The sequence below is a fragment of the Hylobates moloch genome, unplaced genomic scaffold (genome assembly GCF_009828535.3).
Source record: "Hylobates moloch isolate HMO894 unplaced genomic scaffold, HMol_V3 SCAFFOLD_9, whole genome shotgun sequence".
NCBI classification, from domain to species: Eukaryota; Metazoa; Chordata; class Mammalia; order Primates; family Hylobatidae; genus Hylobates; species Hylobates moloch.
In genome coordinates, this window is record NW_026652284.1 from 53,365,948 (window position 1) to 53,383,373 (window position 17,426).

At 40.2% G+C, this 17,426-nt stretch overlaps 1 protein-coding gene and 1 non-coding gene across 2 annotated transcripts in view; one reads left to right on the top strand and one right to left on the bottom strand.

Annotated features, from left to right (window-relative positions):
• Positions 1-594: 594 nt before the first annotated feature.
• Positions 595-17,426, top strand: part of TERF1 (telomeric repeat binding factor 1) — a 42,868-nt gene continuing 26,036 nt past the window's right edge. Inside the window, exons 1-4 of the mRNA XM_032759841.2 lie at positions 595-970; positions 5,668-5,763; positions 13,299-13,420; positions 14,843-14,929. Coding sequence (XP_032615732.1) covers positions 655-970; positions 5,668-5,763; positions 13,299-13,420; positions 14,843-14,929 — 621 coding nt within the window. The 5' untranslated portion in view covers positions 595-654. The remainder of the gene's footprint in view (positions 971-5,667; positions 5,764-13,298; positions 13,421-14,842; positions 14,930-17,426) is intronic.
• LOC116813958 (U6 spliceosomal RNA) lies at positions 11,591-11,694 on the bottom strand. Its single transcript, XR_004371078.1, has one exon. It is a non-coding gene; the product is annotated as a U6 spliceosomal RNA (small nuclear RNA).

The following is a 17,426-nucleotide window of genomic DNA, read 5'->3' on the forward strand; positions in this document are numbered from 1 at the left end:
CAACATGTGGTGCCCAGCCAAGTAGCGTTAGACTTTCAAATTCAAGGATCCCAAGCTAGACCAGCAGAACAGGAATTCTGGGAGTGGAGCCCGGCAATTTGTTTTTTAGCAAGCCCCCAGGCTGATTCTGATGCATCTTGAGGTTGGAGAAGCATGGATGTTGTCAGTTGTAACAGTTGTTGTTTGTGATCACGTAGTAACTGTTAGATGAATACTAGGGTTTAAAAGTGTTACGCTTGTCTAATAGTGACAAGTTCTCATTACCGATTTCTTTCTGAAATACGCTGCAGGCAAATGCGTTTTCATTTTAAATAACCATGTTGTTGTTCCAGTCAAGGTTGCACTTTACAAGGAATAAGGAAGATAAAGCTGCCTCCTCCTATCCTAATCTCACTCCTCGCTCAGTATGGAGTCCTCCAGTTTACCTACAAAGCCCCGCCCTAGACTGGCGGCAAATTCAACGCCCAGAGGCAGGAACAGGTGTCGGCCAATCAGAAGCCGGAGCAGGTGTCGGCCAATCAGAAGCCAGGCTTGAACCGCTCGCCCTTGTCCCGCCGGCGGAAGAGACTCTCCGCGGCCACGCCCCGCGCCCTCGAGTGCGAGCCAATCGTTGCTCGGCGCCTGAAGGGGCAGTACCCAGGCGAGCCATTTAACATGGCGGAGGACGTCTCCTCAGCGGCCCCGAGCCCGCGGGGCTGTGCGGATGGTAGGGATGCAGACCCTACCGAGGAGCAGATGGCAGAAACAGAGGGAAACGACGAGGAGCAGTTCGAATGCCAGGAACTGCTCGAGTGCCAGGTGCAGGTGGGGGCCCCCGAGGAGGAGGAGGAGGAGGAGGACTCGGGCCTGGTGGCCGAGGCCGAGGCCGTGGCTGCCGGTTGGATGCTCGATTTCCTCTGCCTCTCTCTTTGCCGAGCTTTCCGCGACGGCCGCTCCGAGGACTTCCGCAGGACCCGCAACAGCGCAGAGGGTGAGGGCGGACCGCGTCCGGGCCGGGACTACGCGGGGGGCGGATGCGGGATCCGTGGTGCGCGGCAGAGGGCTGGTTCCCTACGTCGCCGAGGGAGGTCGGGAGAGAGGGGCTGCTGCGGCCAATTAGCTGGGAGTCCGAGGCTCCGGGCTGAACTTTGTTGGAATCCCGGTTCGCCCGTTGTCAGCACCTGAGTTTTTCTCAGATTGATTTCCTCTTCGATAAAATGAAAATAAGATCCTGTTTAGGTTTGATGCAAGCATATTAAATGATTTAAAATGTATGCAGTTCCACTCAACCCAGTACCTTTGTCTCTTTTGGCGCTTTCTACTCAGGTATTCCTCTTGCAATATTCAGCAGTCCCTGTGGCCTCCAGTGACCCCCCAGGCATCAGTGTTTTATGTTAATTTGTGAGCTATTTAACCTCATTTGGCCTGCTGGCTCTACAGCAGTTAATTTTATTCTGTATAGGCTCAGAATAAAAGTAAATGTTGGCCACATGCCTGCAAGTCCCAGCTACTTGGGAGCCTGAGGTGGGAGGATCGCTTGAACCCAAGAGGCAGAGGTTGCAGTGAGTCGAGATCGTGCCACTACAGTCCTGCCTGGGTAACAGAGGGATACCCTGTATGAATAAATAAATGAATGAATGAACCTGTTCATGAAATCTGCTGCACCCCGCCCCCGTCCCAAGATGGGGGTCTCACTGTCACCCAGGCTGGAGAGTGTAGTGGCGCCATCACAGCTCACTGCAGGCTCGACCTCCTCAGGCTCAGGTATCCTCCCGCTTCAGCTTCTGGAGTAGCTGGGTCTGCAGGCGTGCACCACCACCCGCAGCTGTTAAGTTACAGGCGTGAGCTTTTCGAAAAACAACAGAAAGATGTTCTGGTACTTCATTCATAGTTGGCGCCAAAATTACTGTGCAAGTATATATTTATAATACTATAACTATGCTATTTAATAGAATTCTCAGAAAGACATTTTGACACATTTCATCTTCACCATAATCCTGTGAGTTAGGCAAATAATCTTAGTTTTAAGGTACTGATAGGTTAAAAGGGAGTGTTTCAGCCCCATGCTTTATCTTCCAGTTCAAGAATCTTTCCTCTATATTGCGGTTAACACTGGAGCCAGGGATAATTAACATTAAGTAGAAAATTAAATCCTGGAAGGAAGCTAGTTCCTCAGAATTCTCTTAGAGTTCTCTTAGAGTTGGAGACATTGGTATGAGCTGTTCAGCTCATGTAGGTATAGATGACTTAGAAATATTTACATATGCATGTGTAGACATAGGTTACTATACAAATATGTATTTCCTTACTCTGTCAGATAAAAGGGCACAGAAGCAACCTAACTCTAGTAACAATGAGTACACCTAGCACCCCGATCTTGTTTACAACTAAGTTTAAAGACCTCACTTGGCTTTATTGTGATTCTGGATTCAGGTAATACTTTATTCCATAAAATAAGTGCTCAATGAATTGAGCAGTTGGGGGTTGGCTTTATAGACAGTAATACTTAAGGAAGCTGAAACAGAACAAAAAGAAGATTGGTTATTTCACAGTTACTTGTAAGGCTGGGACAGGGAGACAGAACAGTAGATCCATGGGATGCAGAATGGATGTTGTGTTAGCAAGCATGAAAGCAACAGTAATTTCCTTGTACCTACGTCTACCTCAGAGCTCTTGAGTGGGTAGGCTCATTATCAATGAGCAATGGTATTTCGAAAGCAATCTTTTTTCCAAGCAGTAGATCTCAATAATGGGCTTAAAATATTCAGTAAACCATGGTGTAAACAGAGGCACTGTCATCTTGTTCCATTTCTAGAGCACAGGCAAAGTTGATATATCATTTTAAGGGCTTAAGATTTTCAGAATGAGAAATGGTCAATGGGTTTAACTTAAAGTCACCAGCAACATTAGTCCCTAACAAGAGAGTCAGCCTGTCCTTTGAAATATTGAAGTTAGGCATTGACTTCTCTCTGGCTATGAAAGTTCTCTATGACATCATCTTCTAATATGAGGCTGTTTCATCTACAACTAAAATCTGTTGTTGGCTGGATGCAGTGGCTCACACCTGTAATCCCAGCCCTTTGGAAGGCCAAGGCTGTTGGATAACTTGAGGTCAGGAGTTTGACACCAGCCTGGCCAACATGGGGAAACCCCATCTCTACTAAAAATACAAAAATTAGCTGGGCATTGTGGCACACGTCTGTAATCCCAGCTACCCAGGAGGCTGAGGCACAAGAATCGATCACTTGAACCTGGGAGGTAGAGGCTGCAGTGAGCTGAGGTCACGCCACTGCACTCCAACCTGGGTGACACGGCGAGATTGTCTCAAAAAGAAAACCCAAATCAGTTGTTTAGTGTAACCACCTTCATTTGTGATTGTAGCTAGATCTCCTCAATAACTTGTAGCTTTTACTTCAGCACTTGCTGCTTCACCTTGCACTTCTATGTCATAGAGATGGCTTCTTTCCTTAAACCTCATGAACCAACAACCTCTGCTAGCTTCCAACTTTTCTTTTGCAATTTTCTTACTCTTTCAGCCTTCTTAGACTTGCTCTGGATTAGGCTGTGGCTTAAAGGAATGTTGTGGCTGGTTTGATTTTTTTTCCTATCCAAGTCAAACTTTCTCCATATGAGCAATAGGCTCTTTTACTTTCTTATCATTTATGTGTTCAGTGGATTCGAACTTTTAATTTCCTTTAAGAACTTTTCCTTTGTATTAACAACTTGGCTGTTAGGCACAAGAGGCCTATGTTTCAGCCTATCGTGGCATTTGACATCCTTTCCTCACTAAGCTTGATCATTTCTAGCTTTTGATTTAAAGTGAGGGACATGCAAGTCTTCCTTTCACTGAAACACTTGGAGGGCATGTAGAGTTACTCATTGGTCTAATTTCAATATTGTTGTGTTTCAGGAAATAAGGAGTCCTGAAGAGAGGGAGTAAGGGGAAGGGCTGGTCAGTGGAGCAGTTAGAACACACACAATACTTATGGAATAAGTTTGTGTCTTATATGGGCGTGATTTGTGGTACTCCAGAACCTTTACAATGGTAACATCAGAGATTATTGACCACAGACCACCATACAGATACAATAATAATGAAAAAGTTTGAAATATTGCAAGAATTATCAAAATGTGACAGGTACAGTTACTGTTAGAAAAATGAGCCGGACGTGGTGGCTCATGCCTGTAATCGCAGCACTTTGGGAGGCTGAGGCGGGCGGATCCCGAGGTCAGGAGATCGAGACAATCCTGGCTAACACGGTGAAACCCCATCTCTACTAAAAAAAAATACAAAAAAAATTAGCCAGGCGTGGTGGCGGGCGCCTGTAGTCCCAGCTGTGCGGGAGGCTGAGGCAGAAGAATGGAGTGAACCTGGGAGGCAGAGCTTGCAGTGAGCAGAGATGCACCACTGCACTCTAGCCTGGGCAACAGAGCCAGACTCCGTCTCAAAAAAAAAAAAAAAAAAAAATGGTGCCGTTAGACTTGGCTCAAGCTGGGCTGCCATAAACTTTCAATTTGTAAAAAACATGCTATCTGCAAAGCACAATAAAATGAGGTATGTCAGCACCTATCCTTTGTGGTACTCATTAAAATTTTAATTAGTTACTTACATAACTTTTTGTTTAATTATGTCTTCTCAGATTAAAACCTTCATGGGGGCAGAGACTGGCTATCTTAAGTCATCACCTCCTAACACAGGCTGGCAGTAGATGTTCAGTAAATATTGAATGGCTTGTGTTTAAATTCTGTATAAATTTTGTGCTCTCTTAAAATCCTGTTAAATTCTATTATGACTGTGTATGGTCCAGATAATCTCTGGTGTAGCATAAGATTATGTTAGAATTGAGGGAGGAAATTGGGTAAATATATATTTGTCTTACATGCCTAATTGCTACAGAACTGCTTTTCAGTTTGCTAGTTATTTAAGTTTTTTATATACACCAACCAAGCCCTGGGTTAAGTATAATGGTAGTAGTGGCACCTTCAGGTCTTAGGTTAGACATTATTTCCTCAGAGAAGCCTTCCCTGACACCTCCTCTGTGCAGAAGATACTTAAACACACAGATTTCTTGTTATATGCTTCCAAAGCATTCTGTACTTGTCTTTTTAAAGTTTTCACCACATTTTTACTTCAGTAGTTCAATCGCTTGTCTCTCATTGCTATATGGTAAAAAGCTCACTGTGGTCCAGGAGTATGGCTTACTTGGTATTGTATGTAGTCACTGCCTGACTCAACATCTGGGTGGGCATTCAAGTTTTGGGGAGGTTAATATTAATTAATATGTTTTGAAATACAACTTTGTAAGCTAAACAGACTCACTTAACTGAAACCTTGATAGAAATAATATAAAATATTTTCTATTATATGAAATGTTTCTAGGTATAAGTTTCCAACCAATGATTTTACACATTTTATAATTTGTATCTAAATCTTTTTTGTTAATGTAGACTGCTACTTGTGAAAGAATTTTCAACAATTTTTATTCTACATGTGAAAGTTATATTTTGTAAGAAATGTCTTCATTGCTATTGTTTTTTTGTTCTGAATTTTAATCAGATCTTAAATGTACAACTCTAAATTTATGATAATTTTTACAATATGTTTGTAACCTATTACTGAACAAACCACACAGTGGCACTACTGGATCAAGTTTGATTTTAATAAAATTTACTTTTTTTCTTTTTTAGCTATTATTCATGGACTATCCAGTCTAACAGCTTACCAGTTGAGAACAATATACATATGTCAGTTTTTGACAAGAATTGCAGCAGGAAAAACCCTTGGTAAATATGTGTTTTTATTTTATATTGGAAATATTTCAATCTGTGTCTAAATGTAAGACAATGGGAAGAAACAGATGTTTTTGGGGGAAGTTTGCCTACTTGTGCCTGGTGCATAGGGGTGTGTGGGGTGTGTGTGTGTATGTGTGTACACATACAGTCATATCTAAAGCAAGTAAAAGAAATATAGTCCCTGTCATCTTAGAACATTGGTTCTCAAGCTTTAGCCTGCTCCAGAATTACTTAAAGGACTTATTAAAAAAAAAAAAACATAGTGCTGAGTCTCCCTAACTCTCATGAGTTTCCGATTCAGTAGGATGGGTATGGGGCTCTGAAATGTACATTTCTAATAAATTCCCAGGTGATTCTGATGCTACTGTTGGGGAATTGTGTTTCATTGACTCTATTTGGTAACTTTGTGGTGACTCCAATCATACACACTCTGTTTTTTATTGGCAACTATTATATTTGAAACCTTTTATTTGAACTTGATGCCAGCACTTATTTATGTAAGAAGTACAATTTATAGCTGTAATCTCTCTCCCTTGTCTCTGTAGTTCCATTTTAGATTGTAATGGGCAAGGCTGATTCAGTTTATCAGTAATGGCTGGTATTTACAACATGGTCTTTTGTTTTTTTTTTTTTTTTTTTGAGAAGGAGTCTCGCTCTTTCACCCAGGCTGGAGTGCAGTGGCGCGATCTCGGCTCACTGCAAGCTCCGCCCCCTGGGGTTCACGCCATTCTCCTGCCTCAGCCTCCCGCGTAGCTGGGACTACAGGCGCCCGCCACCTCGCCTGGCTAATTTTTTGTATTTTTAGTAGAGACGGGGTTTCACCGTGTTAGCCAGGATGGTCTCGATCTCCTGACCTCGTGATCCGCCCGCCTCGGCCTCCCAAAGTGCTGGGATTACAGGCGTGAGCCACCGCGCCCGGCAACATGGTCATTTTAAAAGGCTATTTGATGCAAATAATTTTGTATTTAGATTGATTTTTATAATTTACAAAATACTTTTCCAACAATCCTGAGTAGTGGGCAGTACTTACATAAAACTGCTTGCTTATTGAAGTGTTGTCTTACATAAAATCCCAGTGTATTAGCACCACTGTCAAGGCCCTCACTAAAGTAGCTCTGGCTGATGTAGTCTACTTTGTTTAGGGGGTGAAGGTAAGTCTGGAGTTGGTGCCAGGACCATAAATGGATAGAACTAGATAGAGGCAGAATAGTTGTGAAAGAGACAGAGCCATAGGTAGGCCTGGGCCAGTTGCTGGAGAAGTAGCAGGCTGGAGCAAAATTCCAGACCATGCAGACTATAAGTTGACACTGTTGTTAACAGGGTTGTTTTCTAAATTAGGGTGGAAAAGTATTCTAAAGTGCCTGGCAGTGCTTTACACATAGTAGTTGTTCAGCACATCTTAGTTGCTTCCTGGATAACCTTTTCTCCAAAAATGGCAGGGCGGAATCCAGATTTTATGTGTGATCTCATAGTTTAATCTCGGAATTTACCAGGATACTCTTTTGGATATATCCTAGATATAATAGGCCAGGATCAGCTGTCAAGAATCAATGTATTTCACCATAATGCACTCAACTGAGGCAGCATTTAAAATTTTATGTATTGGATTTTCAGCTATACATAACCTTTTTTTTTTTGTTTTGCTCTATAGTGGCACTGCCTAATAGAGATATGTGAGCCACACGTCTAATTTAAAATTTTCTAATAGCTATGTTAAGAAAAGTAGGCCAGGCATAGTGACTCACACCTGTAATCCCAGTACTTCGGGAGGCCTAGCCAGGAGGATCGCTTGAGCCTAAGAATTTGACACCAGCCTAGGCAACATAGCGAGACCCTGTCTCTACAAAAAATCTAAAAATTGGCCGGGCGTGGTGGCTCATGCCTGTAATCCCAGCACTTTGGGAGGCTGAGGCGGGCAGATCACAAGGCCAGGCGATCGAGACCATCCTGGCTAACATGGTGAAACCCCGTCTCTACTAAAAATACAAAAAAAAAAAAAAAATTAAAAAGTTAACCACGTGTGGTCCTCTGGAGACTGAGGTGGGAGGATCGTTTGAGCCCAGGAGGTTGAGGCTGTGGTGAGCTGTGATTGTGCCACTTCACAATTGTGTCACTTCAGCCTGAGTGACAGAATGAAACCCTGTCACGAAATTTAGAAATTCCCATTCCAGCAGGTGTAGCTAAAAAATAATAATTAAAATAGGTGGAATTAATTTTGATAATCTTATTTAACTCAGTATTTCTCAAACACTATGTCAACAAGTAATCAGTGTAAAAAATGTTAGTAAGGCCAGGCACATGACACACCTGTAATCCCAGCTCTGGGAGGCTGAGGTGGGCGGATCACTTGAGCCCACAAGTTTGAGGCTGCAGTGAGCTATGATCACACCACTGCACCCCAACCTGGGCAGCACAGCCAGACCCCCATCTCTTAAAAAAAAATCAAATGAGATATTTTACCTTTTTTTGGAGTAAGTCTTTGAAATCTTATGTGTACTTTATACTTAAGGTGCATCTCAATTCAAACTAGCCATATTTTAGCTGTGCAGTAATCATGTATGGCTAGTAGCTACCATATTGGGTTTAGTCTCCTACCCCACATAGCTTTGACAAGATTGGACATGTTTGGGGTGATGTGGCCTTAGACCCCCACATAGCTGTGAAATACAGCAGATATCTTAAAGGGGAAATGCTTGTCATCCTCCTCTCACGGAACTTTAAGCTTTTTTTTTTTTTTAGACAGGGTGTCTCTCTGGCCCAGGCTGGAATGCATGGTGCCATCATAGTTTATTGCAGACTCAAACTCTTGAGTTCAAGTGATCCTCCCACCTCAGCCTCCCGAGAAGCTAGGACTACAGGTGCACCCTCAGGCCCAGTTAATTTTTTAATTTTTTGTAGAGATGAGGTCTCATGTTGTCCAGGCTGGTCTTGAACTCCTGGCCTTAAGTGACCCTTCCGCCTAGGCCTCTCAAAACTCTGGGAGACTTAATGTGCCTTTCCACTGCAGCCTACTGCATTGCCCTGGAACTCAGCACATGTCCTGTGGCGAAAAGCCAGTCATGTTTGCAGTTCCTCTAGTTTGCAGTCGACGTGCCAGCCCCAAGGAAACCACCACCAGAAGCTGTTCTTATTTGTCTTTCCCCAGTAAAGTCTCTCTGGCTGGAGTACACTGGATCCTCAGCCTTATCCAAAATCAGCAAATCAGCAGCTCACCTCAGAAGGGATTCTCTCTGGAATTTTAGTTCATCTCATTTTCATTGCTTCCACGGCTATCCCATGTCTTTAGTAACGTGATTTTGGAGTTTATCTAATTGTTTTCTAGTTGTAGTGTGAGTGTTTTGTTTGCTGCAGTATACTACATCCCACCTGGAAGTGAATGTCTATACTGTAAATTTTTTGAAGCTAAATCTAACATACATTTTTCTCTATGTCACATTTATAAGAAGGAAGGCAGGTAAGTGAGAAGGGTTAAGTAATGTCAGTCAAGAAATACTTATTTGAAAATGTGTGTTGAAATTAGTTCTTGAAAGAAAGCAAGCAGATGAAAAATGAGGAAGAAAAATTAGGCAGTCTACCTTTGCATTTTCATTTCACTACTTTTGAGGCACAGTAAGTGATTTTTAAGTGTCTTGGTATCTGCTTGTACTACTTGCTAGGTGTGTGACCTCTCTAGCTCTCAGATCTTACTGTATAAAACAAGTGCCACAGTGCCTGACACTCAGTGTTAGTTATTAACATGAATATCTTTTGTACACCTCTTTCTTACCTTATGCTGCTCCATTTTCCTGAAGTGTTCTCCTTCCCATCCTTGTACTCTACACTTAGTTATCACCTGTTTATCTTTAATGCCCCAATTTGGATGACTTCTGTTTCATGAAGGGTTCACTTCTAGTATTCCTACTTAGAGTTAATACCATGTTCCTCAAATACACTAGACTCTGCTTGAGAATTTAATCTCTGGGAGATGGGTATAGGCATCAATATTTTTTTTCTTTTTTTTTTTTTTTGAGACGGACTCTCACTGTGTCGCCAGGCTGGAGTACAGTGGCGCCATCTTGGCTCACTGCAACCTCCACCTCCCGGGTTCAAGCGATTCTTCTGCCTCAGCCTCCTGAGTAGCTGGGACTACAGGCGTGCGCCACCATGCCTGGCTAATTTTTCTATTATTAGTAGAGACAGGGTTTCACCATGTTGGCCAGGATGGTCTCAATTTCTTGATTGGCGGATCTCGTGATCCGCCTGCCTTGGCCTGCCAAAGTGCTGAGATTACAGGCATGAGCCACCGCACCTGGCCGTGCATCAATATTTTTCAAAAGCTCTTCAGATGTTTCTGAGGTATAGCAAACATTTAGAACCATTGGCATAATGCGCAATTCCATTAAAGTACCAGTTATATTGGTTTGTCTGCATGTCTTCTTCCATAGCTAGGATGTGAATTCCACAAGGTCAGGAACTTTTTTTTTCATGTTTGTATCTTAAGTACCTGACACAGAACCTGGAATATAAAGAGACTTAGTATGTGAATGAATATATTTTTATATCTAAAATGTTGGAAAAATAATTCGGAGAGGACAACAGGAAATAAAGTAAAAATATTTGAAACTACGAATATTTAAACTGCATGCTCACTCTGGTTTTTCAAGGAAAAAAGGATGTGCTATTTAAAATTCTCTGTATTCGCCGGGCGTGGTGGCTCAAGCCTGTAATCCCAGCACTTTGGGAGGCCGAGGCAGGCGGATCACGAGGTCAGGCGGTCGAGACCATCCTGGCTAACACAGTGAAACCCCGTCTCTACTAAAAATACAAAAAATTAGCTGGGCGTGTTGGCGGGCGCCTGTAGTCCCAGCTACTCGGGAGGCTGAGGCAGGAGAATGGCGTGAACCCGGGAGGCGGAGCTTGCAGTGAGCCGAGATCACGCCACTGCACAAACCTCAAAAAAAAAAAATTAAAAAAAAAAAAAAAAAAAAAAAAAAAAAAAAAAAAAAATCACTTTATTGGTCGGGAGGCCGAGGCGGGTGGATCACCTGAGGTCAGGAGTTCGAGACCAGCCTGGCCAACATGGCGAAACCCTGTCTCTGCTAAAAGTACAAAAATTAGCCCAGTGTGGTGGTCGGCACCTGTAATCCCAGCTACTTGGGAGGCTGAGACAGGAGAATCACTTGAACCCAGAGGGCGGAGGTTGCAGTAAGCTGAGATCGCGTCACTTCACTCCAGCCTGGTCAAAAGAGCGAAGCACCATCTCAAAAAATAAATGAGTAAAAATAAAAATAAAAAATTCTCTTTATTATGCTTTTTTTTTTTTTTTTTTTTTGAGACGGAGTCTCGCTCTGTCCCCCAGGCTGGAGTGCAGTGGCGTGATCTCGGCTCAGTGCAAACTCCGCCTCCCGGGTTCACGCCATTCTCCTGCCTCAGCCTCCCGAGTAGCTGGGACTACAGGTGCCTGCCAACACGCCCGGCTAATTTTTTGTATTTTTAGTAGAGACGGGGTTTCACCGTGTTAGCCAGGATGGTCTCGATCTCCTGACCTTGTGATCCGCCCGCCTCGGCCTCCCAAAGTGCTAGGATTACAGGCTTGAGCCACCGCACCCGGCCTATTATGCTTATTTGTTGCATACTTGCTATGGAACTACAACTGTGCTAGGAATTACAGGGGTTTAGAAAAATACACTTAAGTGGCTTCTGCCCCCCAAAATTTGAAATATTATGCATTATAGAGTAAGAATTTTTTTGTCTTCAAGACACTGTAAAAGCTAATAGGGTTGTTGAGGTAAGTACTGCAAGGCATTAAAAAACGAATAATGATACAGGAGTTTCTTTTTAATTAATGCAATACTTCATGAATTTTTGTGTCATCCTTCTCGAGGGGTCATGCTAATCTCTGCATTCTTCCAATTTTTATACATATGCTGCCAAAGCAAGCACATACAGGAGATTTAGAGAAAGGACATTTCCTAGTCTCTTAGCGGCTGGGGTAAGGACAGCATTCAAGAAAGAGGTGCAGTTTGCACTATGCCTATAAGAATTGCTAGATTTTGTCAGAAAGAAAGTATAAAAATGGTAGTCTATCCATATCCTTAGATGTGGTGTGGGGGTGGGGGGAATGTAGTCTAGACAAAATGAAAACATTAGCATTATTTTGAAAATAAACTATAGTTTACCTGGATAGTAGACTCTTGATTTCCATATACAACTTCATAAACTTGGTTCTCACCCAGGCTTCCTATGATAGTAAATGTTAGCACCATTTATCCAATTATTAAAACCCAAGAGTCCTCCATTTTTTCCTTATGCTCTACGTGCAGTCCATTAGCAGGTTCTATTCTACATTTAAAATAAGTTCCAAAACAGACAACTACTTGCCTCTTACATCATCTTTCTAAGAGTATGCATCCAACTTGCCCACCGACCTTCCTCCTGCCCTTTGTATTTGTTGTTTCAAGACAGGGTCTTGCTCTGTCACCCACGCTGGAGTGCTGTGGTGTCATCATCACTCACTGAGCCTCAGACTCCTGGCTCAAGCAGTCCTCCCACCTCAGCCTCCCAAGTAGCTGAGACTACAGGCATACACCCCTACCTGGCTCTTCCTGCCCTTTGAACCTCAAACTCCTCCTCAGGACCTTTGCACTTGCCATTCCCTCTGGAATGTTTTTCTTCCAGATCTTTGTGTGACTTCCTTCTGCTTCACATTATGCTGTTCTCAGCTCCATTGTCACTTCTTCAGAGAGGTCTTTAACCTGTCTGAAAGAGCTTCCCTCTCCCCTACCATTCTTCATTTCCAGAACCTTTTTTCTTTTCTTTTTTCTAGCCCTTACTACTCTGAAACTGTATTGTTTACTACTCTGAAACTGTATTTCTCATCAGCATGTGAGCATCATAAGAGCAGGATTTTGTCTTATTCACTGAGCCATTCCAAGTTTTTAGGCGAGTGCCTATATATAGTGAGTGATCAATAAATATTTATTGAATGAATTGTAGACTGTAGATGCTAGACATGTAAGACATTATCATGGAGGCTCTTGCATGTCCGAATGGGTTGTTGCTGTGTAATTTGCTAATTAATTATCGGCTGTTGTGAGTCTTTGTTCTGAATAACTTGATCACAACTCTTTTAGGAAAGCTTAATAATAGTACAACTATTATCTCATTATATATTCACATAAATTCTGTGAGGTAGTATTTATTATCACCATTTTATAGGTGAGAAAACTGGCCTGTCTTGAGGTTTGTTATAATGCATTAGACTTAGGAACCACTTAAGAATTCTGTTGCTATGACATGTTACGTAAAATAGTTTATTTTCGTTCTTTAAGAACGTTTTTGTAAAGAAAATTTTCAAATGTTTGTAATCTCATCAACCTTTTTCCATTTGAAATTGATCTTAATGAGCCAATTAACTTTGGTATAAACAAGAAGAGTACCTAGCACATAGTATACACTCAGTAAATATTTAAAGGAATGCATTATTAAAAACTGACAAAGTTATACTTAGCTTTCTGAGTTACTTATTTTTGTTCTGTTTTTAAAAGATGCACAGTTTGAAAATGATGAACGAATTACACCCTTGGAATCAGCCCTGATGATTTGGGGTTCAATTGAAAAGGAACATGACAAACTTCATGAAGAAATACAGAATTTAATTAAAATTCAGGTATGAATAAATTACTTTTATGCTTATAATGTTATATTTCTAGAAAATAAGAACATTTAACATTTAAAAGAAATTAAGAGAACCTAGTAGAAGTTGAGCAGTAGTAAAATTTAATGTATTGTTTCTCTTCAGAAATTTGACCTTTGGTTTATAGTCTTAACATGAGCACTGGGGGATGGAACTTAATGTGCCATACTTAAGTATTATGTTGCCCCTATGTTGTGGAAAATTTAAAAACCAGGGGCTTGTGCTCTCCCAATTGATATTAAAAGATTATGTAAAAAGTAGATAATATTTTTAATTAATGGTAAATTTTAGATTTTTGTAATCAAGAATATATAAAATTTTAACCCAGTAGGGAGAATTTTAGTAGACAGTAAGTAGCCCAAAAACATCATTCAAAGATACAATAGCTAGCAGTCAAAGCAAATATTAGGTACTTTCATAGTTAAATAAACTTTTTCTCTTTTGAGAATTTTAAAAATTTCTTTTCAGGTTGGATAAAAGAAAATCCAGGTCATTCCCCACCTTCCCAAGAATTAGTGTGGTGATTGTCAAGTAGAATTAGGACCTGAAGAAAAGAAAATGAGCAGAAAAACGACTGCTTCCTTTATGAATTCAACCCAGAGCAAAGAGATTTGTCATGTTATTGCAATCTTTTAGGCTGCTAGAGAAAGCAAGTCTTTCTTAATACACTACTGTAAAGTCGAATGGGTGACAAAGTTTATAGCAAACATTTAATATATTCCTTACTATTTGCCAGGCACTGTTCTAAATTCTTTCGCATAAAACTCTTACATCCTCATAACAATCCTATGAAATGGGTACTATTGTTTCCACCGTTTTACATATAAGGTAACTGGGGCACCAAGAGGTTAAGTAGCTTACCGAGTTTACATAGCTACCCAAATGGTAAGTGGTCCTGTCTTACCATGTTACCAAAAATGCCAATGCATGAAAAAAATGATCATTAAAAAACATCTAGCTTCTTAGGTTTGTATTAGATATTTTCCAGGGATCTGACTAGCAAATTTTATGTATCCTAATCATCACAAACATCATCTACCTCCTCTCATTTCCCTTTTACTCAAAATTAATATTTAGGTGGGTCCTAAATGTACGTGGTATGGCTTCTAATTTATTTATTAATACATACTTTTAATTGGGTCTAAATTAGAGATAGAATGCTGGGCATTTATGAATAAATGTGCATGGGACCAGTGCAAATTTTTCATGTCATTTCAAGCAACACTTACTTTGTCTTTGAAAAAGTATTTTATATCATTTATCAAATTAAAATGATTAAACTACATAAAAATGTTTTCAACAGAAGATTTCAGACTTACCTGAGTTATCTTAATAATTAAATAATTATTGGGTATTTTTAAACGCAGTCTAAGGTTGGTATTTTTCATCTTTTAGGCTATAGCTGTTTGTATGGAAAATGGCAACTTTAAAGAAGCAGAAGAAGTCTTTGAAAGAATATTTGGTGATCCAAATTCTTATATGGTAATTATTTAAATTAAAACCATAGAATTTTAGAACTGTTTATGTAGAATGAGGAAAACTGAAAGAAAATTGGAAGAGAAAAGAAATGCTTTATCTTTTAAACAGTATAAAATAATACTGTGCAATAGAAAAACTACGCAAGTCACATATGTGATTTAAAATTTTCTAATAAGCTGGATGCAGTAGCTTACACCTATAATTCCAGCACTTTGGGAGCCTGAGGTGGGAGGATCCCTTGAGCTCAGGCATTCGAGAGCAGCCTGGGCAACATAGAGAGATCCTCATCTCTCCAAAAAGAAGAAATAATAAATAATGAAAAATAAATAAAATTTTCCAGTAGTCATATTTAAAAAGTAAAAAGAGGCAGGGTGCAATAGTTCATGCCTATAATACCAGTACTTTAGGAGGCTGAAGCAGGAGGATCATTTGAGGTCACTAGTTCAAGAGCAGCCTGGGCAACACAGCGAGACCTTGTTCTCTACAAAAAAATTAAAAATTAGCCAGGTGTGGTGGCGCAATACTATAGTCTTGAGGTGGGAGGATTGCTTGAGCCCAGGAAGTCAAGGCTGCAGTGAGCTATAACGCTGCTGCTGTGCTCCAGCCTAAGCAACAGAGAGAGACCCTGTCTCTAAAAATAAATAAATAATAAAATAGTATAGTATTTGCATATAACATAGGTACATCCTCCTGTATACTGTAAATCATCTCGATTATGTATAATAACTTACACAATGTAAATAGTTGTACTGTTGAGAAACAAAAAGATACAAAAAAGTCTGTATGTGTTCAGTACAGGTGTAATTTTTTCCCCCATACATTTTGTGGAACAAATACATGCATTTCTTTTGGGTTTATATGAAGAGTAGAACTGATGAGTCATAAGATGTGTACATACTCAGTTTTAGTAGATATTGCCAAACTGTTTTCCAAAGTAGTTATGTCAGTTCCTCCATTAGTGTGAAAGAATTCTAGTTGCTACACACACCTTACATCTGGGTTTTCATTTTAGCCATTCAGGCAAATATACAGTGCTATCCCATTGGATTTTAATTTGTTTCCCTGATGAATAATCAGATTGAGCACTTTCCCTTGATAACGTTAGTAGATAGAGTTGGAGAGTGACTACCTTAATCCAATAAGGAACCTGGGCCTAGTAGAGAGTAGGTTGGGCAGTTTTGGCAAGGCTTTGTCTGTCTCTAATTTAACCCTGTCCCTGGGGTATAACCCTCCAGAAATTTCAGCCAATAGCCTGATATGTCTGTTGGGTTATCTACCCTTATATTTTCTCCATAACACTATGAGACTACTGAAAATTCTACTCTGCTTATACCTCCCAGAAGAGGAAAACTTATGGCCAGGAAATATGAAGAGGTTAAGATAAGTACTTAACCTCACTAGTATTAATGTTGTCTCATTAGGGCAATATTAAGTACTATATTGAAATACCACTTCCCATCCCTCAGACTGGCATCAATTAAAATGTCTTAGAATATCAACAGTTGTCTCAACAAATTGAGAAATTATTGTACTGCCTGCCATAACTTCCTTTCAAGACTGTAAATTGGTACTTCTTTGGGAGATCATTTTAGCAAAATATTTTAAGCATGCATTCCAGCAATTCCACTTCTAGACAATACCTTAGAATAGCTGGTTTCACTTTTAACTGCATATTTTAAAAGCCATGAAGCTTTAAAGGCAACAAAAAAACAAGGCCTTCCTGAGACAGTTGGGATTGAGCCTAAGAATTTTTTTAAAGTTCTACAGCTTTTATTGTGCAGCCAGCCTTGAAAAAGCTACTGTCCAAGAAAAACACATACAATGCACAGAAATTATTGTAGAAAAATGTCGAAGAGCAATGCAATAATTGCAAGTAGCCTAAATCCCTCGATAGGCTTAAAGAATGGATGAATAAGTGATGTTTTTGATCAGTGTAGTACTTTATACTTTACAATGGCAAAAATAACTACTTCTAGGAATATTAGATCAGCATGGTTAAATGTTGTAAACATAGAGTTGAGTAAAATATAGCAAGTTTCAAAAGAATACGCATCGTACAACACCATTTGTAGAGTTTAAACCATGCTAAGCAATGCTACATATTTGTGGATACATACATATGTAGTGCAAGTAAAGGAATTCCTGGGAATGGTGCATTCTAAATTCAGGGTAATAGTTACAGTTAGAGGAAAGGGGATACAATCAGATTATGGTAGTAAACAGGGATTTTAACCGTATTGATTATGCTTTATTTCTTAAACTGGGTAATCGATACTCTGGTTTATGATACATATTTTTTTGAATCTGTCTAAAATGTAAAATATTTTTTAAAATGAGGAGAGGCCAGAAGAAGTCAGAAAAAGGTACATTGGCATGCCATTTAAAACTTAATTTTAAAAATATCTGTGTCTCTGAGTTTATAAAGTGATTTCTTTTCAATTAAATAATATATGACAAAAATCCTTGTATCTGTAACTTTGTGTGATTTATGTTAAGATAT